The sequence below is a fragment of the Lichenostomus cassidix genome, chromosome 3 (assembly GCF_008360975.1).
Source record: "Lichenostomus cassidix isolate B80296 chromosome 3, HeHo_3.0, whole genome shotgun sequence".
Taxonomy (NCBI): Eukaryota; Metazoa; Chordata; class Aves; order Passeriformes; family Meliphagidae; genus Lichenostomus; species Lichenostomus cassidix.
The window spans coordinates 106,781,083-106,807,188 of NC_139483.1; the positions used below are offsets into that span (position 1 = coordinate 106,781,083).

A 26,106-nucleotide genomic window follows, 5' to 3' on the forward strand; every position below is an offset into this window, starting at 1 on the left:
TTTTTAATGGAACATTTGTTCTCCAAAGATTATTACGCACCATTAAGTCCTCTGCTGCCTGGTGTGTTCTCGTGCCCTGGGATGATACTGCCAAGGGATATAAACATGTTTATGGGCCCAATTTATTGAACGGTGAGATTAAATATACTAAACTTGAAAATGTCAGTAGGAGCATGAGCGCTTTGTCATAAATCCTGAGTGAGAACATTAGGACATAAATGTCGTGCTGCCGCATAAAACTGGTGCAAATCAAGTTGCGAGCAGCTGAAAACTTCTCTCACCAGTACAGCAGTTGTAAAAACTAGGATTTATCAGCATTAAATATGTACATGAGAGCAGGTAGTATATGGGTTTTTCCTTTTCTGGGCTGACTAGATGTGCCACACGGGGGTCATAAACCATCAAATTATGTTTCAATGCTTCTGTGTGTTGGATGTGTGTAGCAGAGGGTGTGGGCAAAGCTCCCACCCAGCCATAACTCATTGTCTCACTGCAGGGCAGCACTGGCAGGGAGACTCAATGCTGCTCATTTGATGTGTGTGTATATAAAAAAATGGGCAGCATTATCTCTCCCTCTCACTCTCTATATATATCAACCTAGCAAAAAATAATTGCTGAATATGAGAGTAAAGAAGTTCTGCAAGATTTATACAGTGAGATAACGACCTAAATACTCTCTCTCTATATATACATCTCTATATCTCAGTCCGTAAGTTGTTATCTATATATATCTATATATGGATATATAATAGGCAGTACCAGACATGCTCATCCCTCTTTGCATTACTGTCATTACCTTGGTGCACAAGCCTTGCAGGGCTTTTTCCACCCTTTTATTCATGGAATTTTACTTTTTTTATCCCCTGGATTGAGCAATAAAATCAAGCAGCACTGTCTAAATTTGGCATTTTGCTGCTTTTATGCCAAAAGCAGTTGGATTTGCTGCTTTAAAGGACCTGACACCAAACCTGAGTTGTCTTTTGGGGCTTCTCATGACCCTGTGTATGCAATAGCAGAAGGCACAAGGGCTTGGCTGCCAGCATGGTCTGGGCTGCCTGTCCTTCTGCACAGCCAACCTGAATGCAAAGTCATGGAGAGGGAGGAATGTGGAATTTATCTGGAAACACACAGTTCAGTCCCTTGAACTGAGGGCCACAGGGTCCTCATCTGAGTAATGGGAAGCGTTAACAAAACCAGGCTTGATACCTGCTACACTGTTGTAATGCGATGGGCAACAGCATCTAAGGATCTGAATCACATCAGCAACCCCAGAACAAATCCCAGTAGCAGGTTCACAGCCTTTTCTCCATAGTTACAACCAAGCCCTGTGGTCGGCTTGGGTTTTTTTGGGTGGGCTGCATCCCCCCTGCTGGGCTGGTGGGCCAAGCTTTTCTGGAGGGAGAAGCCCTGACTCTCACAACTCCATGTGAGATGGTAGAAGCACGTGTCTGTAAACAGCTGGGGAGGGAGCTGTGGTGCTTGCAGTGGGAGGAGGGTGGGGAAGTACCAAATGTGGTTTGCACTTTGGTGTTCTTGATTTAGAGCAGGTTTAGCACCGTCTGTGGATGCTCCAAGCACTGTGGGCTCATGGCTGTGTTATCTAGTTTGGAAGTGAAAACTAAGGTCTATATATAGCAGGTCTTGATAAGCTTTCCTTAAGTGAGGTTTGGTCAAAAATATCTTCGTGAAACTTTATAGGGTTTTTTTTTACATAGTTCTTTTTATATAAGCATATATACATATATATGTAAAATAGCTATGTTATATATAGAGATATACAGAAGTATGTATAATATGTACACAGATATACACAAATACATATAAAAATGTATCAGGCTGAATAGATACTTCATTCATGTATGTGTATATTGTATTTGGTTTGTATGGTCAGGTTTTGGTAGCAGGGGGTTCAGGGGTGGCTTCTGTGAGAAGCTGCCAGAAGCTTCACCCATGTCCAAGAGAGCAATGCCAGCCAGCTCCAGGATGGACCCACTGCTGTCCAAGGCTGAGCCCATCAGGGATGGTGGGAGTGCCTCTGGGACAAGAGATTTAAAAAGAGGGGCTAAAAAAAGCTGCTAACTTCAGCCAGTAGAGAGGGGAGTGAAAACGTGAGAGCAACAGCTCTGTAGACAGCAGGGTCAGTGAAAAAGGAGGGGGAGAAAGGAGCCCATGCTGGAGCAGGTTTGCTGGCAGAACCTGTGAAAGGGAGCCATGCTGGAGTGAAGGGAGAGTGTAAGGATTCCTCCCTCTGAGGAGAAAGGAGCAGCAATGTGTGATGGACTGACCACAGATCCCATTCTCTGTCCCCCTGCACTGCTGAGGGGAGGAGGAGGAGAATTCAGGAGTGAAGCTGAGCCTGGGAAAAAGGGAGAGGTGGGTGGGAAGTGATTTTGGTTTTATTTCTCATTACCCTATTCTGCTTTGATTAGCAAAAAGTCAGACTGATTTCCCCAAGCTGTGTCTGGCTTGCCAGTGACAGTCACTGGTGAGGGATCTCTCCCTGCCTGTATCTCAACCCATGAGCCTTTTGTTATATTTTGCTATATTTTCTATCCCCTGCTCACCTGAGGAGGACAGGGATGGCCCAGCTTTGGTGGGTACCTGGTGTCCAGGCCATATACATATAAGTAAACACATTTTTGTAAAATATTTATATAATACAAAGTGAGATACAAAAATGTGTACCACATATCTGTGTGTATAAACACATGCACATGTATAGAAAAGGGTATCTATATCAGGCTTTATAGTTTTTGTAATTTTTTTTATGTATGTATTTGGCTATATCAGAGCTGTGAACTGAAGGTGCAGTTGGAAGATTTGATCTAAACTGCATTAGAAATTGTTAAATTTTAGACCAGCTGGAAAGACCCTGGCTATGATATTCTTCTGTAAGCAGCTGTTTTTGCTGTTGTACCTGCAGAGGGAAAGAGGAGTGCTCCCTGTAGCCATGGGGCACACTGGCCCAGGAGGAAACCTCAGGTGTGGTTATATCTCTGGAAAAAGTGAGTTTCTCTCGGCAGCTCACTGATGCTAACCCTTCATGTTGCTATTTGAAACAAGGTGTTGCTCCACTTGATAAAACAGGGTTAATTAGTTATTTTGGAGGAGATACGGTTTTATTTGAAGGTTTAACTCTTGACCTGTGGTAGACTCAAGGATAAGTGTCCTGTTTGCACTGCTCCCTGACCTACACGGAGAAAACCCTCACTGTCTTGAGCCAGGATGTCTCAAGGGCTTTTCTGGGGTAAATTCTGCCTTTTTGCTCTCTGGTTTCTTACCAGCTCTTCCATTCACCCAACACTCACCTGGCGCAGCATCTCCCAGCCCATGGCTGAGTCATCCCACCCGTCTGCACTGGAAATGGCTCCGAATGCAATCCTAGCTGCTGTATGTGCTTGTTATGGAAATATCCATCTTATAGAGGTGCTTTGGTGACTCACCTCTTAATCCAGCTCTTTTTCAAGGCAGTGGCTGCAATGCAGGCGTGTGGGTGAGCATGTGGGTGAGTGTGTGCTCTTCTGCCCTGTTCCTGCAGCCATGTGGTGGCTGAGTATCTGGGGTCTGTGCTGAAGAGTGCAGGAAATTTCACAGTTATATTATTGATTTTAGAGTGTTTTGGAGCAACTGATGGATCTGTCACCTTTTACATGCATAGCTCCTGTTGAGCATGTTATGAGTGCTGTTTCTCTGCAGCCTGAACTCGTAAAACGTCTTAAAATAACAACAACAAAATCTCAAAGACCTACCCAAGAAAAGTAAAGCATGGCCATTTGGGGATGAGAGAAGCTTTGCTAAAGCTGATGTCTGCAGACCCCCCTGCCTCACCCGTGGCTTCTCTGCCCCACAGGCATCGACATCCTCAAGCTGGTTGCGGCGCAGGTGGGGAGCCAGTGGAAGGACATCTACCAGTTCCTGTGCAACGCCAGCGAGCGGGAGGTGGCGGCTTTCTCCAACGGCTACGCGGCTGACCACGAGCGCGCCTACGCCGCGCTGCAGCACTGGACCATCCGCGGGCCCGAGGCCAGCCTGGCACAGCTCATCAGCGCGCTCCGCCAGCACCGCCGCAACGACGTGGTGGAGAAGATCCGCGGCCTCATGGAGGACACCACGCCGGTAATGCCGGGCTGGGCTTAGGTGCAGGTCACGCCTTGGGAGATGTGACATACAGCTGTGGCCTTGAGTGTAGCTCGTGGCTGAGTGCCTCCCTGTCTTCTTGGAACTCCTTGGGGGTTTGTGTTGAAGTTGTGCATTGCTTTTGAGCAAGGCTTTGGTAAAGTTTGCTCAAATCCCAGTCAAAGTTTTGATAAGCCCCCATGTGCTTTACACATGTCTTTGAAGATCACCAGGAGGATCTGGTACCTGAGCCCTCATGCCAGGGACATGGAGGATAAAGCATCCTCCTTTCAATTTGCTCTCAAGTGCTATGGATTTGTGAGAAGGGCCTAGTAATCTTGAGCACTAAATGTTGCCTTCTCCAAGATGGTGACTGGTGGCATGGGTGAGGCCATGCATGCAATCCTCCAGAGTTGTTCTTTGGCATCTCTGGCCTTAAAACAAACTGTCCCATATTTGGGGAGAATAAATAAATTGCTGCAGAAAATCCTGCAGTAAGTTCTTGGCCCAGTTTAAATCATTGGGAGGTGCCGTAGTGATCTTTACAGATTGTTTTGGCCACTGCTGCCTTACTTGTTTCAGTCTTTTGGCTCTGATAACTCAGTGGTCTCCTAGAAGTGTTCGTAAAAGTGATGAGTGAGGCTTTTTCTGAACATAGAACCAATGTGACAAGATATAGATGGAGATGGGGTAGTTGAAGTGTAGCTCTTCCCCATATACGAGTTGGTGAAACATTTCTCATTGCCTTAGCAGTGACCCAGACCCAATGGAGAGCAGGTGGGTGCTTGCAGACCTCTCTGGGCTCTTTCTTGGTGGGGACCTGGCAAGGTGGACCTTCACTTGGAGAAGAGCTTATGAAGCAGAGCGTTGGTCAGGACAGGGGATTCCCAAATCCTGTTTTGACCATCACAAACTTCCCTCTATATAAGGGACTGTGACCCCTTCACTGTGTTGCATATCTTAAATTATTTCATTTGATCCCTTCACTGTGTCACATAAATTATTTTGTTTAGTGTATGAAACACCCTGTTCCCTTGTGGCCATTGTGTGAAACCACAAGTTGGGATGTGCTGGCAGGAGCCCTGGGCTTGTGTTTCTGAGAGACCCTGAGTCAGGTGTGTGCTGAACATCCTGCCCAGATCTTGGGTAGGTTCACTCTGCCAGCTGCCTGATTTTTCCTGCTCAGCTGCTGGTTTTTTTCCTTCCAGCTTCCAGTAGCTAAGCAGCAAGTGGCCTTCTCATTGATGGAAAAAATAAAATAAAAAGCCCAAGACAAAGCTATGTTTAGGGAGAGAAGAGAGAGAGAAAATTGCCATTTTGCACATGTGAATTAAAGTTTCTGGCATGTGTCCCAAAAGGACGTGTTGTGCTCTTGCTCTCCTGGAGCAGGTAGTAACTTCTGTCCTTGTAGTTATTGCTTTGACTTTGACTCCTGTGGCAAAGCTCTGGGCAAGGACACCAGATAAAACACAGGGCTTTTTCTTCAGCACAACACATAATTAACAGACTTGGGCTGTGCAGTGCTAAATGCCCTTGGCTCTTTTGGCCAAGACCATCAGGTTGTGCTTATCAAACAGCACAGAATGCAGGTGATGGCTCCAGGAGCAGGGTTTATGGGATGACCTGTCAGGGTAGAGGACTCCCAGTGATGGAGTAACCACAAGCTGTGCCCATAACTTTGAAAATACTGCAATGCTCCAGAGAATGAGCAAACTCTCATCTCAAGGATAACTTGAGATGTAATACCCTGGACTTCCCAAGCAGCTTTCCTGTGTCTCTTTGGTTTATAAAACTGTGTGTTGTCTTCCAGTGTCCAGCACACCTGGACCCTGGGGTGGTTCCCATCAGTTTCACTTGTTTTTCTAGAAATGGCTAAAATTGGGTTGTTGATCTTTTGAGCAGGTGTCTTGAGTCCACATGAGAAATTTGTCTTATTTCAGCAAAAGAGTTGTTTTTTAACAAATTCACCCTAGTTATCACGTGCTCTTTCCCTGTTCATCTGATTGAGCTTTTTCAGATGAGCGTCCCTCATGATCAGCCATGGGAGTTGGCTATTCCCCTGCCCTGGAGATGCTGGAGTTGTGTGTGGGATGTCATGGCCTGGCAGCACCTGGGGGTGCAGATTCAGCACGGCAGCACATTGTGTTTCTGTAGGGTGCTACCTGCTGTAACCTGTCTGCCTGCTCTCCCTGAGCTGCCTCCAGCACTGTCGATGTGGGTGGTGATAAAATGGCCCTGCAGGGGATGTGGGAAGCAGCTTGTGCATGGCAGACCAAATCCCTGGAGGACTGTGCTGGTGGCTCATCATCACCACAGCAGTCCACAGAGCCAAAAGCTCAATGCCAGGAGCAGGCATGGAGGTCGATCTTTGTTTTTGTTTTTTTTTAAATCTGCTGGTTGGAAAGCCTTTAATTAGAGCTAATTGAGGTTTGACCCTGGGTGATTTGTATATCCAAATGCAGACAAATCGAGGCAGTTTCTCTCTGCACCAAAGTGGTTTGATCCAGAGGAATTGGTCACCCTGTTGGTGGCAAGAGTGGGTCTGTGTTCTCCATTCCTGCAGAAGGAGACTTGAAAAAAAAAAACCACTAAAACCAGCAAAAAAAGACTAAAAAGAGTTTTTTGTGCTGTGAGAGAAGTGAGGACTCTCACAAGCAATGCAAATGTGTGCATCCTCCCTATGGCTAAATTGCCTAGAGAGGTTGTGGATGTCCCATTCCTGGAAATGTTAAAAAGCCAGGTTGGACAGGGCTTGGAGCAATCTGGTCCAGTGGAAGGTGTCCCTACCCATGGCAGGGGGTTAGAACAGGATGAGCTTTAGGATCCCTTCCAATCCAAACCATTTTGTTAGTCCAAGCAACAGCATGATGCCCTTAGGGTGACCTGAGCCAGCAGCAAATCTGCAATGTGTGCTGGTGTGTCCTGCATGAGCCCTGGCAGAATGGATACATGAATGGCTGTGCTGTCTGGGATGCCTTTGGCTCTGCCCAGCATCCTTAGATGCAAAACAGTTTCCCTGTCTCTCCCCATGATCTTTATGTCGTAAGAAAGCACCAACAGTCCCAAGTCACAGGCAAAAGTTATGTTACTGAACAATGTAGTTTTCAGATAGCAAAACAGTACCCTAAACACATCCCATCCCACCCACTATTGCATCCTTGTCCTAAATCCTTTACCTGGTGTCTGCCTTCACCTTGTAAAATCTGTGGAGGCAAAGCTGCTCTCTCCTGTAGCATCCTGTACCCTTGGCAGCCTTTTGTGCTCCCAAATCCAAATATTTACAACCCCTGGTAGGAATATGGGAATTACTGGGAGTCTCTGGAGCGTTACGGCATGTGGCAGGAACATTTTCCTTCAGGTGAGGAACAGCTCCACTGCAGACTTGCCTGCTTTTTTAGCTGAGGGAGATTATGCTGGTTTTGCATGGCGCTGGATGAATTTAGGTTAAACCGAGATTAGCCCTCTGAATCATTTTGCTCGGGGTTTTTTGCAGCTGAGCCAGAAAATACAGCGAGTGCAGAAGCTGTGGGAAGGTTTTTTGGGGGTGCATTTAACTCACAGGGCTCCTGTTAATGCCTGGCCCTGGCCACAAATATTTGTTGGACTCAAGGTTTGCAAAATCTGTTCCCTCACAGGCAGGTTTGCCAGGCAGTGGCAAGCATGGCACTGCTTATCAAGAACAGACACATCCCAAATTAGTGGTGCTGATAACAGAAATAGGGGATAGAGAGGGAAAGAAGGGAGAGGTTTCTCACTGCCATCCCAGCAAACTGCAGTTCTTCATTTTTGGGGTTAAAATCAGGAAAGCTCAGTGTACTGACTGGGTAATGAGATATTTTTGTGGTGCATAACAGCATTTCACAGCTACCAAGGGGCTCTGCACTCACCTGGGCTGGCCTGGGGTGGAGCTGGCACGGCTGGGCCGTATTGGCTCCTCTGAGTGTCCTGCTCTGAGCAGTGCTCTAAGCTCTTATCATTTTATTTATGGCTCTGCTGGCCTCGGCTGAGATATTTCAGGGACTGGATGGAAGGGAAGCAAACAGCCTTGCTCAGGGTGTTCAGCAGCGCAACCTCAGCAAAGCTGAAAAAAACCCCCAAACCATGAATAAGGGAGATGTTGAAAGTGGAGAGAGGGAGGCTGCAGCCCCGAGCCCAGCAAGGTTTAGTTTCGTGGCAAATTTCATGCTGCAGATAATCCCATGAATCAGCAGATGTGTCAGGGCTGGGGCTGGTGTGAGGTTAAGCTCTGGGGTTTTGGGGTATTTCAGAAGAGAAGAGGATGTGAAAGCAACCCCATGTCCAGGCACGTGGCTGTGGCAGTGCCTTGTGGCTGCATTTCTTGCTCTTTCACAGGTCAAAACACTGAGAGGGGGTAGTCGAGCCTGGAGCAGCGTTCCTCAAATCCAGTCCCTGTCAGCTTCCTTCACTTCCTCTTCTGGCAATGCAGGACTGGGCTTGGCCCAGTAATTAAGAATTAAGTTTATGCTGCATTCACATGTCAGCAGTGGAGTGAGGGTGAAGTGGTTGGATGGATTTCCCAGCCAGAGGGGTCTGTGGGCTGAGGGCTGGGAAGTGCCCAAGCAGCCAGGAAAAGAAGAAAATTGCATTCTGGACTTGCATCAGGTTTTATTTGAGGCACAAAGCTGTAGGGTGAAGTGGCCAAAGCCCTGAGGAAGGAGTAGGGCTGGTTGGCTTTTGCTGGAGTGGGCATCACTCCAGGTTTGCTCTAAGCCATGACTTGATTTTCAGCAAACTGAGCTTGGGTTTGAACTGTTCTGGAGAAGGTGCAATAAACAAAATGTAGTAATTCATAAAGTAATGCAAATAGAAACAACATAAACACAAAAATATAAACTTAATATATGCAATGATACTTGAGGTTTCCCTGCTGTGGTAGTCACATCTCCCAGAGTCTCTGTTTACAGTGTAATGGGTTTGGAAGCATAAGAGGAAACTAGAAGATAGTTTCTGCTACTAGCCAAACTCAGTATCAACTAACTCAGCCTGTAATTGGGTTTGGAACCTCTTCATCAGGGCTTCGTCACCTCTTCATTTTGGTTTGAGTTGAAAAAGTGAGTGGGCAAATCCATAGAAAGGAGAAGCCAGCAGGGGCTCTCCTGGAGAGACAGCATGTCCTGTTTGGAGAAGCACTCAGCCCACAGACAGCCAGGGCAGGGCTGATGGGGAAGAGCTGTTTCCTCTGTGGGTGGCTGCAGTTTTGGTCGTGGCATCTAAACCCTGCCCAGACCCAGCATTGCCCATCCTGGGTCATGTGAGGCTTGACTTGAGTAGCTCTTGCCCAGGGCAGCCTTGCTCTGGGGGATGAGGCTCCTCCACAGAGATGGGTAGAGCATTCTCCTGAAACCTGACGGGTGAGGTGAAGGGCAGGGAGAGGAAATTTAGGCTTTCCCACCCCAGCACCCTCATGCCCTTCCCATGGTGGCAGAGGACATCCTCCTGCTCTGCAGCACCACACACCATCGCTGCCCCTCTCTGACAGTGGTGCTAAACCTGCCAGGGTCTGTCTGCCCTGAAGGTGAATCCCCAAACGCCCTGTGCACCATGAAGCTGCTTATCCAAAGGGATCCCTATGCCTGTGGGGTCCACAGCAAGAGTATTCCACACCGGCACCGCTCTGTCTGCAGCATCCCCTGTGCCAGGCTGCTGCCCAGCCCACCCTGCTTCATCTGCCGGGGTTTTTCCTGCCGCATTCCCTACGGAGGCATAACAGCCCTGGGAATAAGGGCTGGTGTCAGCCGGGTGTCATCTTCTGGCAGGGAATCCGGGAAGAGGCTGCCTCGGTGCTAAATTTATCCCCCCCACATCCCGGAGGGGCACAGCCACCCTCAGCAGCAGCCAACCTGCCACCCGCTTTTGTTCCCGCCTGGTTGCGGCAGGAGGAATTGCTAGGAAGCATCGCCTGAGGGAAGGGTGGTTTTTAGTGCCTACTGCTGCTCCTTCCTAATATTAGCACAGCAGCTGCAGTTTCTGTTTGTCTGAGCTAAGCTTTTAGTGCAGTACTGTAAAAGGGAGGCAGCAAATGGGACCAACCCGTTCAAACAGAGCCTGAGAGAGAGCAGCTGTGAAAGAAAACAAAGCCAAGCCTATGTCTTCTGCCTCCATCCCCTTCTGTCCCCTTTTCTTCCTTTTAGGAAGGACCTTCAGACACCCTGAGCTGCTTAGAGCACCCTCCCAGATGCACTGGGATCCAAGAGGATGCTGGTGCTTGAACTGCAGTCTAAAGGGCTGCAAGTACGCCAGAGCTTTTATGATTTTTTTTATTAATATTTTTTTGGCATTGAAAATCTCTTGGTGCAGTGCTCAAAAAAAAAAAACCTAAAAAAAAAAACCTGGCAGAGCACCCCTGATGGGTCGTAGGAGGCTGCTGATGTGACAAAGCCACTGCAGTGTCTTTGGTTCCCATGCTGGACTGCATCTAACAGTGTCCCACGTGTCTCTCTGCAGGTGCAGATGCAGCCCCAGTGGCAAGCGCAGGAGCCCAGCAACGAGGATGTAAAGGTGAGCAATCTCATGCCTCTGGAAAAGCAAAAGTGTTTCAAGAGAGTTTTTAGTGGGTTTTTTCCCCAGCCAGAGCTTGGTTTCACTCAATCACCACCGTTCATAAAAATAGGAATGGCCAAGATGGTTTCAAGGCAGTGAGTCACAGGCTATGAATAGTGTGGTTTTACACCTATTCCATGGGCTTCACCTTGCAGCAACCTTTTGCATTCCCTGGTCTTTCAAAGCCCTCATTCCCAGTTGCTTTCTTCCTGTGGTTTAAATATTAACACACATCCAAGCATCCTGTTTGCTTTGCCTCAAGCTTGCAACCGTTCAGCTATTTGGAAAGCTTTGGGCCTCCGGGACAGCTACAGTCAAATAACCTCGGGTGATTTTGTCTTTCCTAGCATGTTTTAGCAGCTGTTTAATTAAACTCCAAATGAGTTGGTTCTGGGAAGACAGAGCTGGGGCAGCTGTCTGCTCCCTGCCCTCCCTTGGCCAAGTGCTGTTTAGTCATCAGGGCCCTTTTTGGGAATTGGTAGGTGCAGTTGTGGTTGCATATTAGGTAGATAAGCTGCAAAAGGGAAAACTAACCCCGAAAGTCTGTTATTTTTAAAGGGGATAGCAGAGCATATTACAGTTTGGAAAGTGGCCAGCTGCTGTCCTGGTCCTTCCCTTGATATTCCCCCTTAATGGCCATAGCTGATTCTCTGTCTCCAACTCTGATGAGCTGTACTGGAAAGGGAGTTTCAGAGGAGAAGGCAGATTCTTTTAATTAAAAATTAAAGCTGACTTTTATTTTTAACATACCTATTGCGTAATGTGCCGAGCTAGAACAAATCCTCGCCTGTTTATTTTCAATGAGGGGAGAAAAAAACCCCTTTTATTCTACCAGGAACAGGCTTCAATGTTAATTTAATGTGAACTAATGGGCGTCCCAGCAGACATGTGATTTGTGGGTGGTGAATTCCTCGACACGGATGAGGAATGTTCAGGCACATCCATGCTGGTGCGGAGGTGGCTCAGCAGCTCCCTTTCCCACAGCCTTTAATCCCAATTTTGCATTTTATCCCTGGGCAGTACACAAAAGCCTGTTAGTAGGAATAGTCTGATCTTCCCCCTGCAGAAGGAGAAAACAGGGTTGTGAAATGCTGTTGGGAAAGGGAATTGCATGTGGACAGGGCTTGCAATACTTTTCCCTGGCAGGTCAGGCAGGGACGCAGGGTTTGGGAAGAAGCTTAAATATTGGATGGCCCTTGAAACAACCTCTCTAGAGGGACCTGGTGACCTCCCAAGCTGCCAGCCAGGGATGTGAGCATGCTGGCCTAGGCATCTCATCCCTGCAGGGAATGGGAAGTAGAAATGCTCTGCTTGAGTTTTGCACCCCGAGGGGATGTTGAGAGATGGAGGAAGGTAGATAATGTTGGCTGCTGCCTTTGAGGTAGGAAGCAGTTTCAAGAAACATGCAGAGTATGGTCAAATTAGGAAGCAGGTTCACACCAGCACCCAAATCATAGAATCATAGAATTTTTAAGGTTGGAAATGACATTTAAGATTAGGTCCAATCCTTAGCCCAACACTGCCAAGTCCACCACTAAACCATGTCCCCAAGTGCCACATCCACACATTTTTTTAATGCCTCCAGAGATGGTGATTTCACCACTTCTCTGGACAGCCTATTGCAATTCCTGACCACCCTTTTGGTGAATAAATTTTTCTTAATACCCAATCTAAACCTCACGTGGCACAACTTGAGGCCATTTCATCTTATTCTGTCACTTGTCACCTGTCACTTATCATCTGTCACTTGTCAAATGGTGCTGCTTCCCAGTGCAGTGCTTCCCAGCAGTGCTTACTGCTCCCAATGTCTTTGGGTCTGGACCCAAAAATTTGCCCTTGGCTTACATCAAAACAGGAAAAAGCAAAGGCACTGTGGACAGTGCCAGCTCCTGCCTGACCTTCCTTACCCTGAACTTGGAGTCTGGTGGGATGGAGCTCTCCATCAGGCTTTAATGGGGTGCTCACGGGAGCAAGGGTGAGATGGGACAAATAAATCATTAGTTTAAAGTGGAGTTGATCAGTGGAGCTGGTCAGAGCTGTGTGCTGCACTGGAGATCCCTGAAGGGTCTCACAGCTCTCACCCTGCTGCCTTGGCACTTGTTGGAGCTGTGCCATGCTTTTAGCAAACCATTGGTATGGAGCAGGTTTTGGGCATCATCACCTCTTGCCCCCAAGAGCTGTGCTTTGGGCTTTAATAAACTGCATCTGAGAAGGAAAACCCAGCCAAAATGCTCTGCTTTGGTTGCATGTGCCATCCTGGTGCAGTGCTTGCTCCTGCCAGGTGTCCCAAGGGTGTAGGTTGTGTTGCCCCCCCCGCCTGACATGCCAAATGCCAGTGCTGATGTCCACCTCAGGTCATCTCCTGTGCCTGTTGTGGGCCAGCAGAATGGGTCACCCCTTGCTGAGTGTGGGCTGGAGTGTTTGAAAGCCAGGGTGCAGGTGGGTTTGGGTGTGAGCCCATTGTGTAACATCCCCCCAATTAACTTTCCCTCTCTTTCCTCCCCCCAAAGCTGGAAGGTGACAAGCTGGCGCTGCCAGTGAGCCCCAGCCCGGTGAGCCCTGCACCCACACCCAGCCCCAAGCCCCCTGAGGCAGCCGTGCTCACCGTGGAGCCCTCACCTTCTGAGAAGAAATGCTTCTTTGTCGACGAAGCCGAGCCTCTGCTGCGCTGCGACTCCACCTCCAGCGGCTCCTCCGCGCTCAGCCGGACAGGCTCTTTTATTACCAAAGGTACCAAAATCAACCCAGGGCGGAGTGGGGGGACGGAAGGGACACCATGGCATGTCCCATGGGGTCAGCACACGTGGTAGAGCTGCCCAGTACATGATATCATTAAAGTAAATAACTGGGAAAACTGGCTCTCCAGGATATGCTTATCACATCCTCGTTCCAGACCAGAATATCCTGTTAGCAAAGATGATAAAGATTTGAGACAGAAAAACATCTTTAAAGGCTTTTAACTCTTTGAAGTTCTGCCAGGGAAGTTGTAGCATCCCTGGGTGTTTGGGGGGTGTTTCTCCTGACTTTCAGTTTTTGCATTGGCCTGTGCATTTCTGCATGAAATCAAACCAGAGAACGTAGTTTCCGGACTGGTTTTTGTTTGCTTTTTTTTTGGTTTTTTAAATTTTTTTTTTCAATTTTCATCCTGTTTGCTGCAGACGTAAAGTAGCGTTAGTCACCACCCTCTGTTTTTTTCCAGGGGGTTTAATTTACTGTATTTAACTTGCTGCATTTAATCATCTTTTAACTTCTGATGAAGGTAAAACACTGAGCTCAGTCAATCTACCAAATTTATACTTGGGTGCGAAAGTAAAGCTGACCCGACAAAAACAACTTGAAAGAGCAGAATTCAGCTTTTTTGGCTCCCCTCCTGCCCTCACTTTTCCGAATTGGCCATTCAGCATTTACAAATGCTGTGTTTGCTCTTGTGGGATCCTGGCTGAGGTGCCTCAGCAGCACTGCCTTCTCCAGGTTCTCCACCCCATCCCCTCCACCTTTTCCCTCGGTTCTCCTTGCAGCATGTCCTTCTCCAGAGGTGGCACCAGTGGATGGACTGAGGAGAGCAAACCCTGGTTAGCAGAGGTTTCTCAAGGAGTTTCGTGACCAATCCCTTTTCCTCCTACAGAAAAGAAGGACACCGTCCTGCGCCAGGTGCGCTTGGACCCGTGCGACCTGCAGCCCATCTTTGACGACATGCTGCACATCCTCAACCCCGAGGAGCTCCACGTGATCGAGGAGATCCCGCAGGCCGAAGACAAGCTGGACAGGCTATTTGAGATCGCTGGAGTCAAGAGCCAGGAAGCCAGCCAGACCCTCCTGGACTCTGTCTATAGCCACCTTCCCGATTTACTGTAGGCACTGGGTCACCACATGCTCTCCGAATATCTGCTAGAGCTAGCTTGGCACTCGTTAAGATGACCAACAATACGCAGGCAGGTTTTGTTGTAGAATATACGGCCAGTATTTTCGTTGAGGTGTCCTTGGTTTTTTGGAGGGGCTGCAGTTTGCCAGCGTTGCACCCCTCCACCGTAACTCTATCGCTCAGTCCAAGTCTTTGCACCCTCTGCCCCCTCCCCGAGCCTCTCTTCTTGTTCTCATTCCAATCAGATCAGCCGATGCACTTTAAAAAAAAAAGAAAACAAACAAAAAAAACCAAACAAAAACAAAACAGAACCGCAGTTAATGAACTAAAAGACCACGAATCTGGTATAATCTAACACATCAAATGGGGGATTGCTCTGTGACCCCCTTCTTCTGTCAAAGCTGTCGCTCGGAGTGACCATTTCCCACCACCTCCCTTCGCCTCGGGGCAGTAAATGGCAAAAACACGCAAAAAACCCACCCCAGTTGTTGCTGGTTACTGTCTCTTAACGCAGCTAAGCTTCCCACCCGAGCTGACTCTTTTTTTTAATGTACTCTTGTTTGGCTCATATCCATTGCTGAGATTTTACTAGCACGGTTATTTATTGTATGGTTTTCACCTGGACAACACATCGCGCTCCTAAATACGCTACAGCAGAAGCGCTTAAACCGCATGGAAAAGGGTCGAGCCCCACCTACCTTCGAGGCGATGGAAAGGTCCTTTGCCTCCTGTCGAATGTAAGGAGTTATCCTGCCTTGCCACACGTGGGAGTGGTGGGGCCCTGCAGGGAGCTGGTGCTGGACGAGGGGAGGCAAAGGCCGCCGGTGGTCCTGCTCTCCTCGTGCTGTAAGACTTTAACCAAGCTATGCTTTTACACTCGTGTCTCTTGTTTTTTATACAGACGTGGCCGATAAGTTCTCCGAAGACCTTATGTGGTCTCAATAGTCTCTTCAAATCACACTTCACTTTTTATTAAAAGAGGTCGGGGGCGGGGGGGTGTGGGGGACAAAAAGCTGCATCGTAAGAAGTCTGTCTGATTATATTTGCAATTATTATGCTCCCGTAACGAACAGTCTGTACTACGCTCAATTTGAAGAAATAATGGTATGAGGGTGGCATAAGCTGCCCCGTGGGAAGGGGTGGGAGTGGGGGAAAGAGGGGAATGAATTGAAAAATTGCCTTCCGGTGTACTAATTTATTAATAAATACTAGGTGTTTGTTACTTGACACAATTCTGCGTTAACCTCCTTAACAGCTGCCTCTGATCAGGGACACTTGGGCTGGGGCAGGGGCTTGCTTGGGATGCCCATGGTGATGAGGGAGATTTTGGAGGTTTGGGGTCATGAGGAGGTTGCTTTGAGACCAAAATGTGATTGCTTTCTGTTGGCAGCACTGCTTTGAATCCCCACAGTCACTACTGGAGCTCCCTGCAGGTCCTCACCCTGCACCAGGGCGGGGGACCCGTGTTAATTCCCATAGCAGTGACAGATCAGATGGCTGATGGGGCTCCCAGGGCTGGTTTTTGCAAGCTCTGAAAGGCTTTGCAGGCATTTTGGGGAGGCTGAAGTATTAATTTTCCGGGAAGCAGCTGCTGTGCTGAGTCACTCCTGAGCGAAGGTCTTGCAGTCACAGCATTTCTGTTGCTGTTACATTACCCATGTCCTTAAACTCTGCACTTCCAAATAACTCATCCCTTGTTATTCTGTCTACAAATTGAATCCTTAATGGGACAAATGTGCTGGTTTATAAGACTGTCATTTTGTTTACTTGGCTCCAGAGTGTTTTCTGTTACCAAGAGTGCTTTGTTTTCCTTCTGGCTGGCACTGGAAATTGCTGGTGCAGGACTATACATAGGTACACCATTAAAACTTTTCAACACATGCACAGATGAAATATAGTGTCAAATAGCAAGAGCCCTTATTAGGAGCTCTGGGGTGGAGTTTTCCCTCAATGGCAATGAAGCATTTATCTCTTGAAGCCTGCAGTTCTGAGATGTATCAGCCTGTTGGCAAGAGGGGTTGGGAGCAGTGGTGCTTGATCCACCTGGGCAAGAATTGATGAGGGGATGGAAGGTACAATTCTGAACTCAATCAATAGTTGGCTTTAAATTAACCTTATCAGGTTCTTGGAGCAAGTCCAGCTGGGAAATTAGGAGTTGTCCTTGTCTGGTGCTCCAGGTTCTCCCAGGTAAACGCATCGTTGTAAGCACTACAGCCATCATGCCACCCTCCCAGGGCACCACCAACCCCATCCTGCTGTTCCACCTGTCCTGGCAGCCACTCGCATTTTCTGATGGGCTCTGAAGGTAAAGCAAAAAGAAAAACAGTCCTGAGAAGAGGATTTATCCAGCTGACACTACAAAGCAGGCATGTTGTGGAGGTGCCTTGGCTTGGAGGTGCCTTGGCTTGGAGCTGCTGGGGAGGCACAAGGAAGCTGTTTGGTCCCTGGGTTGTTGGGATGCATTTAATTCATCTTGATGGCAGGTTGTGGAACAGGCCAAGATTTGGGCAATCCTTGGCTCCATCTGTGCTGTGCACACTTCGGCATGGTTCTCTCCTTTGCACCTGGATGTCAACCTTTACCCTGGCTCTGTCATTTCAGACTTTCAACTTTTTATTGTATGTATATGTATATGTGTGTGCAGTATATTTATTCATTATATATTTATCTAAACATTATACATTCAGATATACTACATATTTTAATATATTATGCTATTTCTATATTTACATATTTTCCTATATTCTTGCTATGTATTTTTATAGGTGTATAACACATAAATATTTTCTGTCTCTGGGGGTGTGCAGGGAAAAATATCTGAGAGCAGCTGAGCCCCACGTACAGGGAGGGTATTTCCTGGCAGTGTGGGTGGTGTGAGGAGCCACAAGCCCTGTGCCCCCACCCTTCCTCTGAGCCAGCTCTCTTAAGCCTTAAGAAAATAAACTAGGCAGGTGGGATCAATGGGTTCATGACCTGGAGGCATAACTCCACGGAGCAGAGCTTGTCCTTGTTTTCTCATCTTTGTCTTATTCGAGGCATCCTGGGCAATGCACAAACCATGATGTGCAGCTCAAATGGGTGAAGTCTTTGGCTAAAAAGGTAAAGCTGTGCATGTAAAGATCTTTATAAATATATGTAATATGCATAAAAGTGCATTTTATATGAAATTGCAGTGCAAATATACTTGAGAGTGCATTGTAGGTGAGAGGTGGGGTTTGCCCCTTGCCTGGCCTCGCTCAGTCATGCTGTTTGAGGGGTGGGATTTGGGTGCTGGGGTGGCAGTCCTGGATGGTAGAGCCTGACAAATCAGAGGGCACAAAGAAGCACGATGAGAGCACAGGCTCCTCTGCCTGCTGTGGGCATCCTGCTCCAGAGCAGAGACTGAAATTTCTGCTGCGGGTTGCACAGAACATCTGCTGCCCCAGCTGTGCTTGCTGAGGCTGGACATGAGGTGTGGATATTGCCTTTACCCTCAGGGCGACAGGGTTTGCTGGGACAAAACCCTCCAAAAACGCGTCCTCAGGACAGGCTGGCTCTGCTGATCCAGGGTCTTTTAATTCCTCCTGTGCAAATGAGGATTGGGATTGTATTTTTTAATTCTCTTCCCCCTCTCCCCCCCATGAATTGCAGGTGCTCTATGCAGAAGAAAAAGACATCTTGTGCACTTTCCTCCTCCCTCAGCCAAATTGGAGTTTATCCTAATGACGAATTAATTGCAACCCTCTAGGTGTGGCTGCTTACATCCCGGCTGGAAAAGCACCCCAGGCTCTTCTGGGAGGTCGTTCACCCCTCTAGCTCCTCGTACATCAGCCAATTCTCCGTGGATTGCTGCAGTGTCTGTGTAGGAGGGATGGTCTGTGCAGCCCTTGTGTGAACAACCTGTGGGGAGATGGGCAGCACTGTGGGCTCCGTGTGGGATGTGGGGATTTTTGTGGGATGTGGTCTGTGCCCATCACCAGGGTCACAGGGCCAAGCTGTGCAGAGTGTAGGAGGGAGGCAGGTTGTACAGGCACAGCTCACCCCAACATCCTCTGGCATCACTTGGCCGCCAGCTTTGCACCACGAAGGCTTTGCAGCTGTTTTCTTCTCCTCTTGGACTTTGCTCCTGCAAGTGCCATGAGGGGGAAGTTTCCAGGGCAACTGGCTGGAAATGGGAAAATGGAGAGGTGAGAGGAGCTATCCTTTGTGTACTCACTGAGGACATGCCTGATGGCAACCCTGAGGTGTTTATCACACCAGACTAGGATGCAGCTGCTGCTGCCACATGTGAGCATCCATGACCTTTATCATTTCTTTTGGGATATTCTAATTTAATTTTCCTTACTTTCTGGGATGGAGGGACCTGGATGGATAATGGAGGACCTGCCTGTTGTGCCAGCTGTGGGTGTTTCTGGCAGCTCACAATTGTTGCACCATACTCCTTGCAGCCAATGCCCATTTGTGTCTCTGGCTCCTGCTCCCCAATTTCTGCTCAAATCCCCTCAGGGACTCCTTGGCTGCTGCACCAGCTTCACCTGTCTGCTTCCTGCCCACTGCAGATGAGATTAACTTCACTTGGATTTAATTTGAAGGAAATAATCTGTAAGCATGCTGGTCTCAAAATACATTTCTGGGCACAGGAGCTTTTGCCAGGACCTGTCAGGCTCAGCAGGAAACTGGGACTGGGGCAGGACATTAATCTGCCTGACTTTGTTTCTGGCAGCTCTGATCTTTCCAAGCTAATACTTTGCAAGAATAATATTAAATAAACAATTGATCTTCCAGGGTCCTTCAATAGCTGATGAATGCTTTTTGTGGCTTCTTCTCTTACTGATAATTTATTTTAAGAATAGCCAGCTGTCTTACCACTCTCCCTGGTGAGCAGAGCTCCAGATGCCTTTCTACTGAGGCTGGCAGTGTTACTGTCATTTTGCAAGTGGGGAAGCTTGAAGGGCAGAAGCTGCAACTCCCCGTAAAAAAACTGATTAGAAAAAACCCAGGGTGAAATTCAGAGAAAAGTCTTACCCCATCAGCCCCTGCACCAGCTTCCCTCGAGGAGAATATGGGTGAGATTTGGGGTGTGAAGTGATGACCCCCAGCAAAAGGGGAAGGATGGAGGCAGTGTTCCAAAACCATGCTTTCTGTTAAGTAATTTGCCCTTTAAACTAGATTTTTGAGCTGGAAATAAATCTGTGGCCATGCTGGTTAGACCTTCTGCCTTCCTCTTGCCCCATCTCAGCGTCCAGCTCCAGAACTGGGGGCACAGGCCTGACCTCTGTCCCTGTTCCTCCCAGAGAAAACCACTCCTGCCTTTTTTCCCTAGCCTGTCTTGTCTCCTCATAGCAGGGATTGTCCTTCTCTCAGCCCTGTGCAGGGGGTTTGGTGGTGATGCCCTTAACACTGATGGAAGAAAGACACAAAATTGGTGTGTGGAGCAATTTGCTTTGTAAAGCAAAACAACCCCATGAGGCCAAAGAGCTCACACCTGGAAATCACAGCTGCCCACAAGTGCTGAAAACCCAATTTTCCCCTCCTCTTGTGTTTTTTCTCCTTATCTCTTTCCCAAGGACCTTCCCCTGCATCTGGCCATCATTTCTGTGGCAGGAGGATGGTGGAGCAAGGATTGGCAGGGACGGGGAGAGGATGCTCTGATACTCTGCCAGCTTGCAGGACAGGTGGCACCTCTGAATTCCCGTATGGGCAGGAAGTACCCACCTGCCCTCTGCTCCCTGGATGGGCCCTGCAAGCAGGCTGGCAGCCTGTGAGTTGGTCTGAGCTGAAATCAGGTATGGGAACCACCCAAAATATTCAACAGTCTGGACAGTAAAGATGAATTAACCAGCCCACATGCAGTCAGGTCCCCTAAGAAGGTGCAAGAATGAGACATCAACCCTGTCCCCCACCCCTGCTGTTGCCACCTTATAACATCTCCTTTTTTATAATGGCATTTATACTTTAAAATGGCTTTTCTTTTTTTTCCTCTCACCTCTGCTTTCTTCTGCTCTAATACATGGGAAGTTTCTTCTAATTAAATGTATCTATAGACAGATAATCCTGTTTTGCTTCAGTGTCAATATGGTCTTTTAGCTAAACTAAATATTTTCCTTGCCTGGTATTTATCCTCCCCTGGCTGCCCCTTGGCTCCTTCCTGGAGGTATTTGAAGACTGTGATCCCATTCCCTTGCTCTTTTTTTTTTTTTAATTCCCTGGGCTCAAGTCAGGCTGTCTGAGGTTTCTGTGTCCTGCCTGAGCATTTAAGAGGTTCCCACTCTGCTGCTGCTGCTCTGGACCTCAGTCCTCCTTGGTACATCCAATGCATGGAGGTGGCCACGTGCCATCTGCACACATCACTGATAAAAGCTGAAATAACATCTACCTCTGCACTAACCTTGGATCTTACAGAATCAGAAAATCACAGAATGGGTTGGGTTGAAAGGGACATTAAAGCTCATCTTGTCCCAACCCCCTGCCATGGGCAGGGACACCTGCTAGACCAGGTTATCCAACTGGCCTTGAACAATTCCAGAGATGGGGCAGCCACTCTCTGGGCAACCTGTGTCAGTACCTCACCACCTTCATAGTAAAGATTTTCTTTCTAATAACCAATCTAAATCTCTCCACTCTCAGTTTAAAACCATCCCCCTTTGTCCTGTCACTATCTGTCTGTGTAAAAAGTCACTCTCCCTCTTTTTTATGAACTCCCCTTTAAATACAAAAGGTCACAGTGAGGTTTCCCTGGAGCCTTCCCTTCTGCAGACTGAGAAGGCCCTGATTGTCCTCACACTGGTGGCATTTGCAGCCAGGCTCTGGTGATGCTGAGTTTGTGTGCTTTGCCCTTTTGAAATCAGGAGCCTTCCTTACTGTGGGTTTGCTTTCACTGTGCTTCCATCAACTGCCCTGTCTGGACTAAACCAGCCTTCCCCTCTAACTTTCTGTGATTGTGATAAATAATTTATGTAGCAGGCTGAATCAGGGTTTGTTGCCTGGTATAAAGTGCACAGGCTTCTGCAAAACCCCTTGGTCTTGCTGTTAGCCTAGAAATAGGGACATTAATATAATAAATACGTAATAGCCCTGGCTCTTCTCCCTCCTGCAGTGACACAAATTGGGGGTGACACTTGCTCAGTAAATGCAGCTACTTGGTCATGCCATGAGAGTGAGGGATGAAGTGCCAAAGAGTCAAATCAACGAGATTTTCTGGATCTGGCAGGGAAATAAAAGCTGGTCCAGCAAGGACCAAATTCTGGCAGGCCCCTGGCAGATGCAATCTTTGAACTCACGAGCGTGGGCATGTGCTGTGGAGGAAGCTCAGGGTGCCCCTAGGACACCTGAACAATTCCATGCTGGGGTTAAAAAAGAGCTGGTTTGATGTAAAAAATGAAAGTAACCTGGGTTTTCTGCACCTCATACTGGAAGACCCCCAAGTCGTTACTGTTGTTTTTCACTCCCTTTGTCTTGCTGTGCTTTCCCCTGCTCTATGTCCTATGGCTGCATCCCTGAGCACCTCAGTGTGGATGGATGAGGGGTGGGAAGGGCCAGAGGGGGATGTTTTCCTGCATCCACCCCCAAGGTGATGCATTCCTGTACACATTCCCCATGGATGAATGGTGCCAGCAGTGCTTTGCTGCCATGGATGGCCATGTAGGTCTTGGACTGAGCCTGACACCCTGACCCAGAGGGTCCCATTGCAGACCCCTCTGGAGGAGCCAAATTAGGATGGCAGGCCAGATTTTTAATGAATAGATGTGTATCAGTGGAAGAGGCAGCAATAAAGCACCTGACAGCATCTGAAAAGAGCTCTCACCTTCACTGGTTTTGGCACACTTGCCATAATGCACAAGAGTCATGGGGGACTTGACACTTCAGTTTGGGGTTTGGAGATTTGAAGATGTGAAAACATCTTCCCTAAGGCAGCAAACCCTCTCTTTGGGGTTAACACCTCTGACACTACTCCAGAGCTGCCCAGGGAGGTTGTGGCATCTCCCTCTCTGGACACATTCCAAGCACACCTGGACATGTTCCTGTGTCACCAGCAAGGTGACCCTGCCTTGGCAGGGGGGTTGGGCTGGGTGATCTCCAGATATCCCTTCCAACCCTAAGAATTTCTGTGATTCTGTATTCAGTGCTGCCCTGGGGTTGGGTCCCCAGGCCAGGTCCTCTCTCCCTTCCCAAGTGTCACCCACTGGGCTCTCCCTACAAAACCCACAGGACAATGTTTCAAACTAGGAGCGTTTCCCAATCAGAATAATTGGTTAATTGCCACAAAAAATCCACCACTGCCATTTCATGGCAAACCTGCACTCAGAAGGGATGGACAGACCCAGGGAAACTCCATGACAGGCAAGTCACCTGAAATAACCCCTCATTTGTCTGGAGTCCCAGCAGCTCCTGGAAAATGAGCTTGCACAATCATCACTGCGGTGTCAGCGCCTGCTGATGCAGCACTGTTAATTATAGAGCTGGGGCTCAAGCAAGCACAGAGCAATTAACATCTCTTAAATGAGGCTGAAAGAGGCACGAGAGCTGCTGGGCTCTCCCAGACCTTCTCCAGGCTGGAGGTGACAGCAGGATGCCACCAAGAGCTGCCCAACCACTTTGGTGGTCCCATGGTCAGCACAGGGATTTACACTCTGCTGCTCCCAGGGTGATGTTTGGCCTCACAGTCCAACCTTTATTGCTGGAGCAATAAATTGGAGGTGGTTTTCCAAGGAAGGCCAGATGCTCCTCACTGGAAGCTCCAGCAGGAGGGAGGGAAGTGGTGACAGTGTGACATTAAGGTTTGCAGCACCCATCATCTGAGTCATTCCTTCACATTTTTCCCCAAGGCCTGGTTAAAAAGCACAGGGTGTAATTTTCACCACTTAAATGCTGGCATCTTACACCTCCCACCACTAAATGTGCAGACGTTTCCTTCCAGAGGAGACCTTTTACTGAAGATAAAAAGAAATGTGTATTTTGACCAGAGTAAGCAGCTATTTTCCTGCAATTCTTGGTTTTTAGAACCTCTGGCAAGCTGATGTTACCACATCAAATTTGCCTCACAGACTCCTCATCCTCAAGCTCTAGAAAACCTCCATGACCAGGGACACTAAAGCACCTGAAATTCTTCATTAAAGGCTGAGGACAGTCCCTGTGTCTCAACACATGCCCAATACTGCCATGACTGGTACCAGCCTGGACACCAGTTCCAGGCTGGAATCTGGGAAGGTTAAGTGGTCCTTTTTAGAAGGTCCTGTTGTCATAGAACAAAGGATGATGGTTTAAAACTAAAGAAAGGTAGATTTAGATCACTCTCTTTTTACAATGAGGGTGGTTAAACACTGGAACAAGTTGCCCAGAGAGGTGGTGGATGCCCAATTGCTGGAAAAGATTCAAGGCCACGTTGGGTGGGACTTTGAGCAACCTGGTCTCACTGAGGATCCTGCTCATGGCAGGGGGTTGGACCAGATGACCTTTAAATGTCCCTTCCAAACCCAAACCATTCTATTATTTTGTGATCTCTGAGAGGGCTGAGTGGGGCTTGCAGGATCTCCTTGTGGGATTTAGGTGCTCAAGTTCCACACCAAGGACCTGCAGGAGCTGCCAGCTGTGGTGATGGTGCAGGGGGAGTCCCATCAAGTCCCACAGGGGACACGTGGTGGTTTGTAGGACATCCATCCCCATTGCTGCAGTGAGCATGGAGCTCCCCAGCATCCTCCAGATTGAGACCTGGGTCCCCCTGGGGTTTTGCTGGGCATTCCAAAGGAGCTCAATGCTCAGCATATCGCCACACCACATCCCTCCCCACTGCTTCCCAGTGTCTCCCAGCAGTGATGGAGCTGGTTAATGGGTTCTGCTGGAGAGTTTGATATTTAACTTGCTTCCACAGTCAGGCAGAGACCAGAGAGGTGACTCAACAAGGTCTTGCCCTGGTTCAGCCGGGAAAATCACATCCTGTTCTTTTAGCTGGGAAAACACTTGGCCACAAACACAGCACATCATGTTGTACATGGAGGCATCTGCTCCTCAGGCAAGCTGGTGTCACCTCCCCTGACCCTTCAGACAGAGGGCCAGGAACTGTCACTGACCCATGGGCTCTGTTATTGATGCACACAACTGCCCGGGCTGCTGCAGTTTCAAAGGGTGGCCCTCATGGTCCTTGGAACTTCAAAACAACTTGCCCTGTGCCTGGGACAGGGCTCACTCCATCTCACCCCAGTGACAGGTGTGGGTTTGTGCCTGTCCACGTGTGTGACAGCACATCCCCACCACAACTGGTTTAATGAATCTGAGGAAACGAGCACAAAACCATTGAGCTGTACTGATTTTATGTCACTGCCAGGTTTTGCACTCAGCTTGGGAGCCAGGGAGATAAAATACAGCTCATTTTATTGATGCCAGTGAGGTTTAAAACTCAAGGCAAATTAATTGCGTCTGTATTTTCTGATCGTTGAAGGCAATTTCATGAAGCATTTGTTAAAGATGCCACTTAAGGAGGAATTTGCTAACTGCACAAGTTAATAACTTGAAAACTGCTACTCAGGCTCTCTGCAAATGGGGCTTTGTGCTGCAAATCTCTTTGAGGCTCATAATTCAATCCTATTTAAAAGCAAATTTTCTTAGATTTAGAGCAATGAATATTTAAATACTACCAGTTGAACAATTTTCAATTTCGAGATCATTTCAAAGCCAGGAGAGTTTATAGCATTCGGCTACTCCGCCACGCTTCAGCATCTGAATTGATCTGAACCAGAGCTGACTCTTAAGCAGATTAAACAGCTATAAAGGGTTAGAGTAGTTTAAAGGGTTAGGGTAGTTAAAGCAGAATATTGTGTTTTCAGGGCTTTGGTTAAAGAAATGAGGGTTCACAGGCTGTCAAGCTGAGCAGCTCCGGATGAAGGACCTGACAAGCTAGAAAAGCTCCCTGAAGCACTCGGCATGTTCTTTGCCTTCAAACCTTGTCTGGTTTATTTTTTTCTGAGAAAAAAAAATAAAGAAGAAAAATGAAATTAAAGGAGTGTGTTGAACATTGACACAAAATGCAGAACACAGGGAAAATGTCTGGGAAATGCTGTGAAGGTGGGTTTGCACTGACAACTGCCTTGTTTCTTCTCCCTGTATTTGACACTTCTTCCATACAAACCACTTCAAAACACAACAATGCTCCAAAAAGTGACAATGACAAAAACACATAAGCTCTGCTGTGCTCATGTTTAGCCCCTCTGATGTCAGATACATGCAAATTAAAACTGAAAGTGGAGCTCTTTAAAACCCTGCTGTGAGCCCAAGCCAGATCTGCACAAGCTTTTGGCCAGAGTGATTATTTCAGATGGGAAAACAGACAAGGGGAGAAGGAGGTTTTGATTTTTTGGGGTTTTTTTGTAAGAGATATTTATGCCAGTCCTAGCCATAGAAAATGGCATCTGTGTCCATTATAATTTATTCCTTTTGACTAAAAGCCATGCATATTCCAGTATAGTTGCTCCGTCTGTGCTGTTAATGCTGAACTGTACAAAAAAAATAAAAAAGAATCCAGTTTTTTTTGGATACAAGAGACAGCTGAGGCAGAGGGAAGATCACTTAGCCTGGGATATCACAGATGGATAAAC

General features: G+C 47.8%; 1 protein-coding gene and 1 long non-coding RNA gene across 3 annotated transcripts in view; one reads left to right on the plus strand and one right to left on the minus strand.

The window, feature by feature from the left end:
* TNFRSF21 (TNF receptor superfamily member 21) overlaps positions 1-15,771 on the plus strand; it is a 35,523-nt gene extending 19,752 nt beyond the window's left edge. For both annotated transcript variants that reach the window (XM_085057012.1, XM_085057013.1), the window contains exons 4-7: positions 3,851-4,116; positions 10,582-10,635; positions 13,188-13,407; positions 14,303-15,771. In XM_085057012.1, coding sequence (XP_084913138.1) covers positions 3,851-4,116; positions 10,582-10,635; positions 13,188-13,407; positions 14,303-14,532 — 770 coding nt within the window. In that variant the 3' untranslated portion in view covers positions 14,533-15,771. The remainder of the gene's footprint in view (positions 1-3,850; positions 4,117-10,581; positions 10,636-13,187; positions 13,408-14,302) is intronic.
* On the minus strand, positions 8,723-12,251 carry LOC146440380 (uncharacterized). Its single transcript, XR_014851133.1, has 3 exons — positions 11,428-12,251; positions 10,467-10,653; positions 8,723-9,481 (listed from the first exon to the last, which is right to left on the minus strand). It is a non-coding gene; the product is annotated as an uncharacterized LOC146440380 (long non-coding RNA).
* Positions 15,772-26,106: the final 10,335 nt, after the last annotated feature.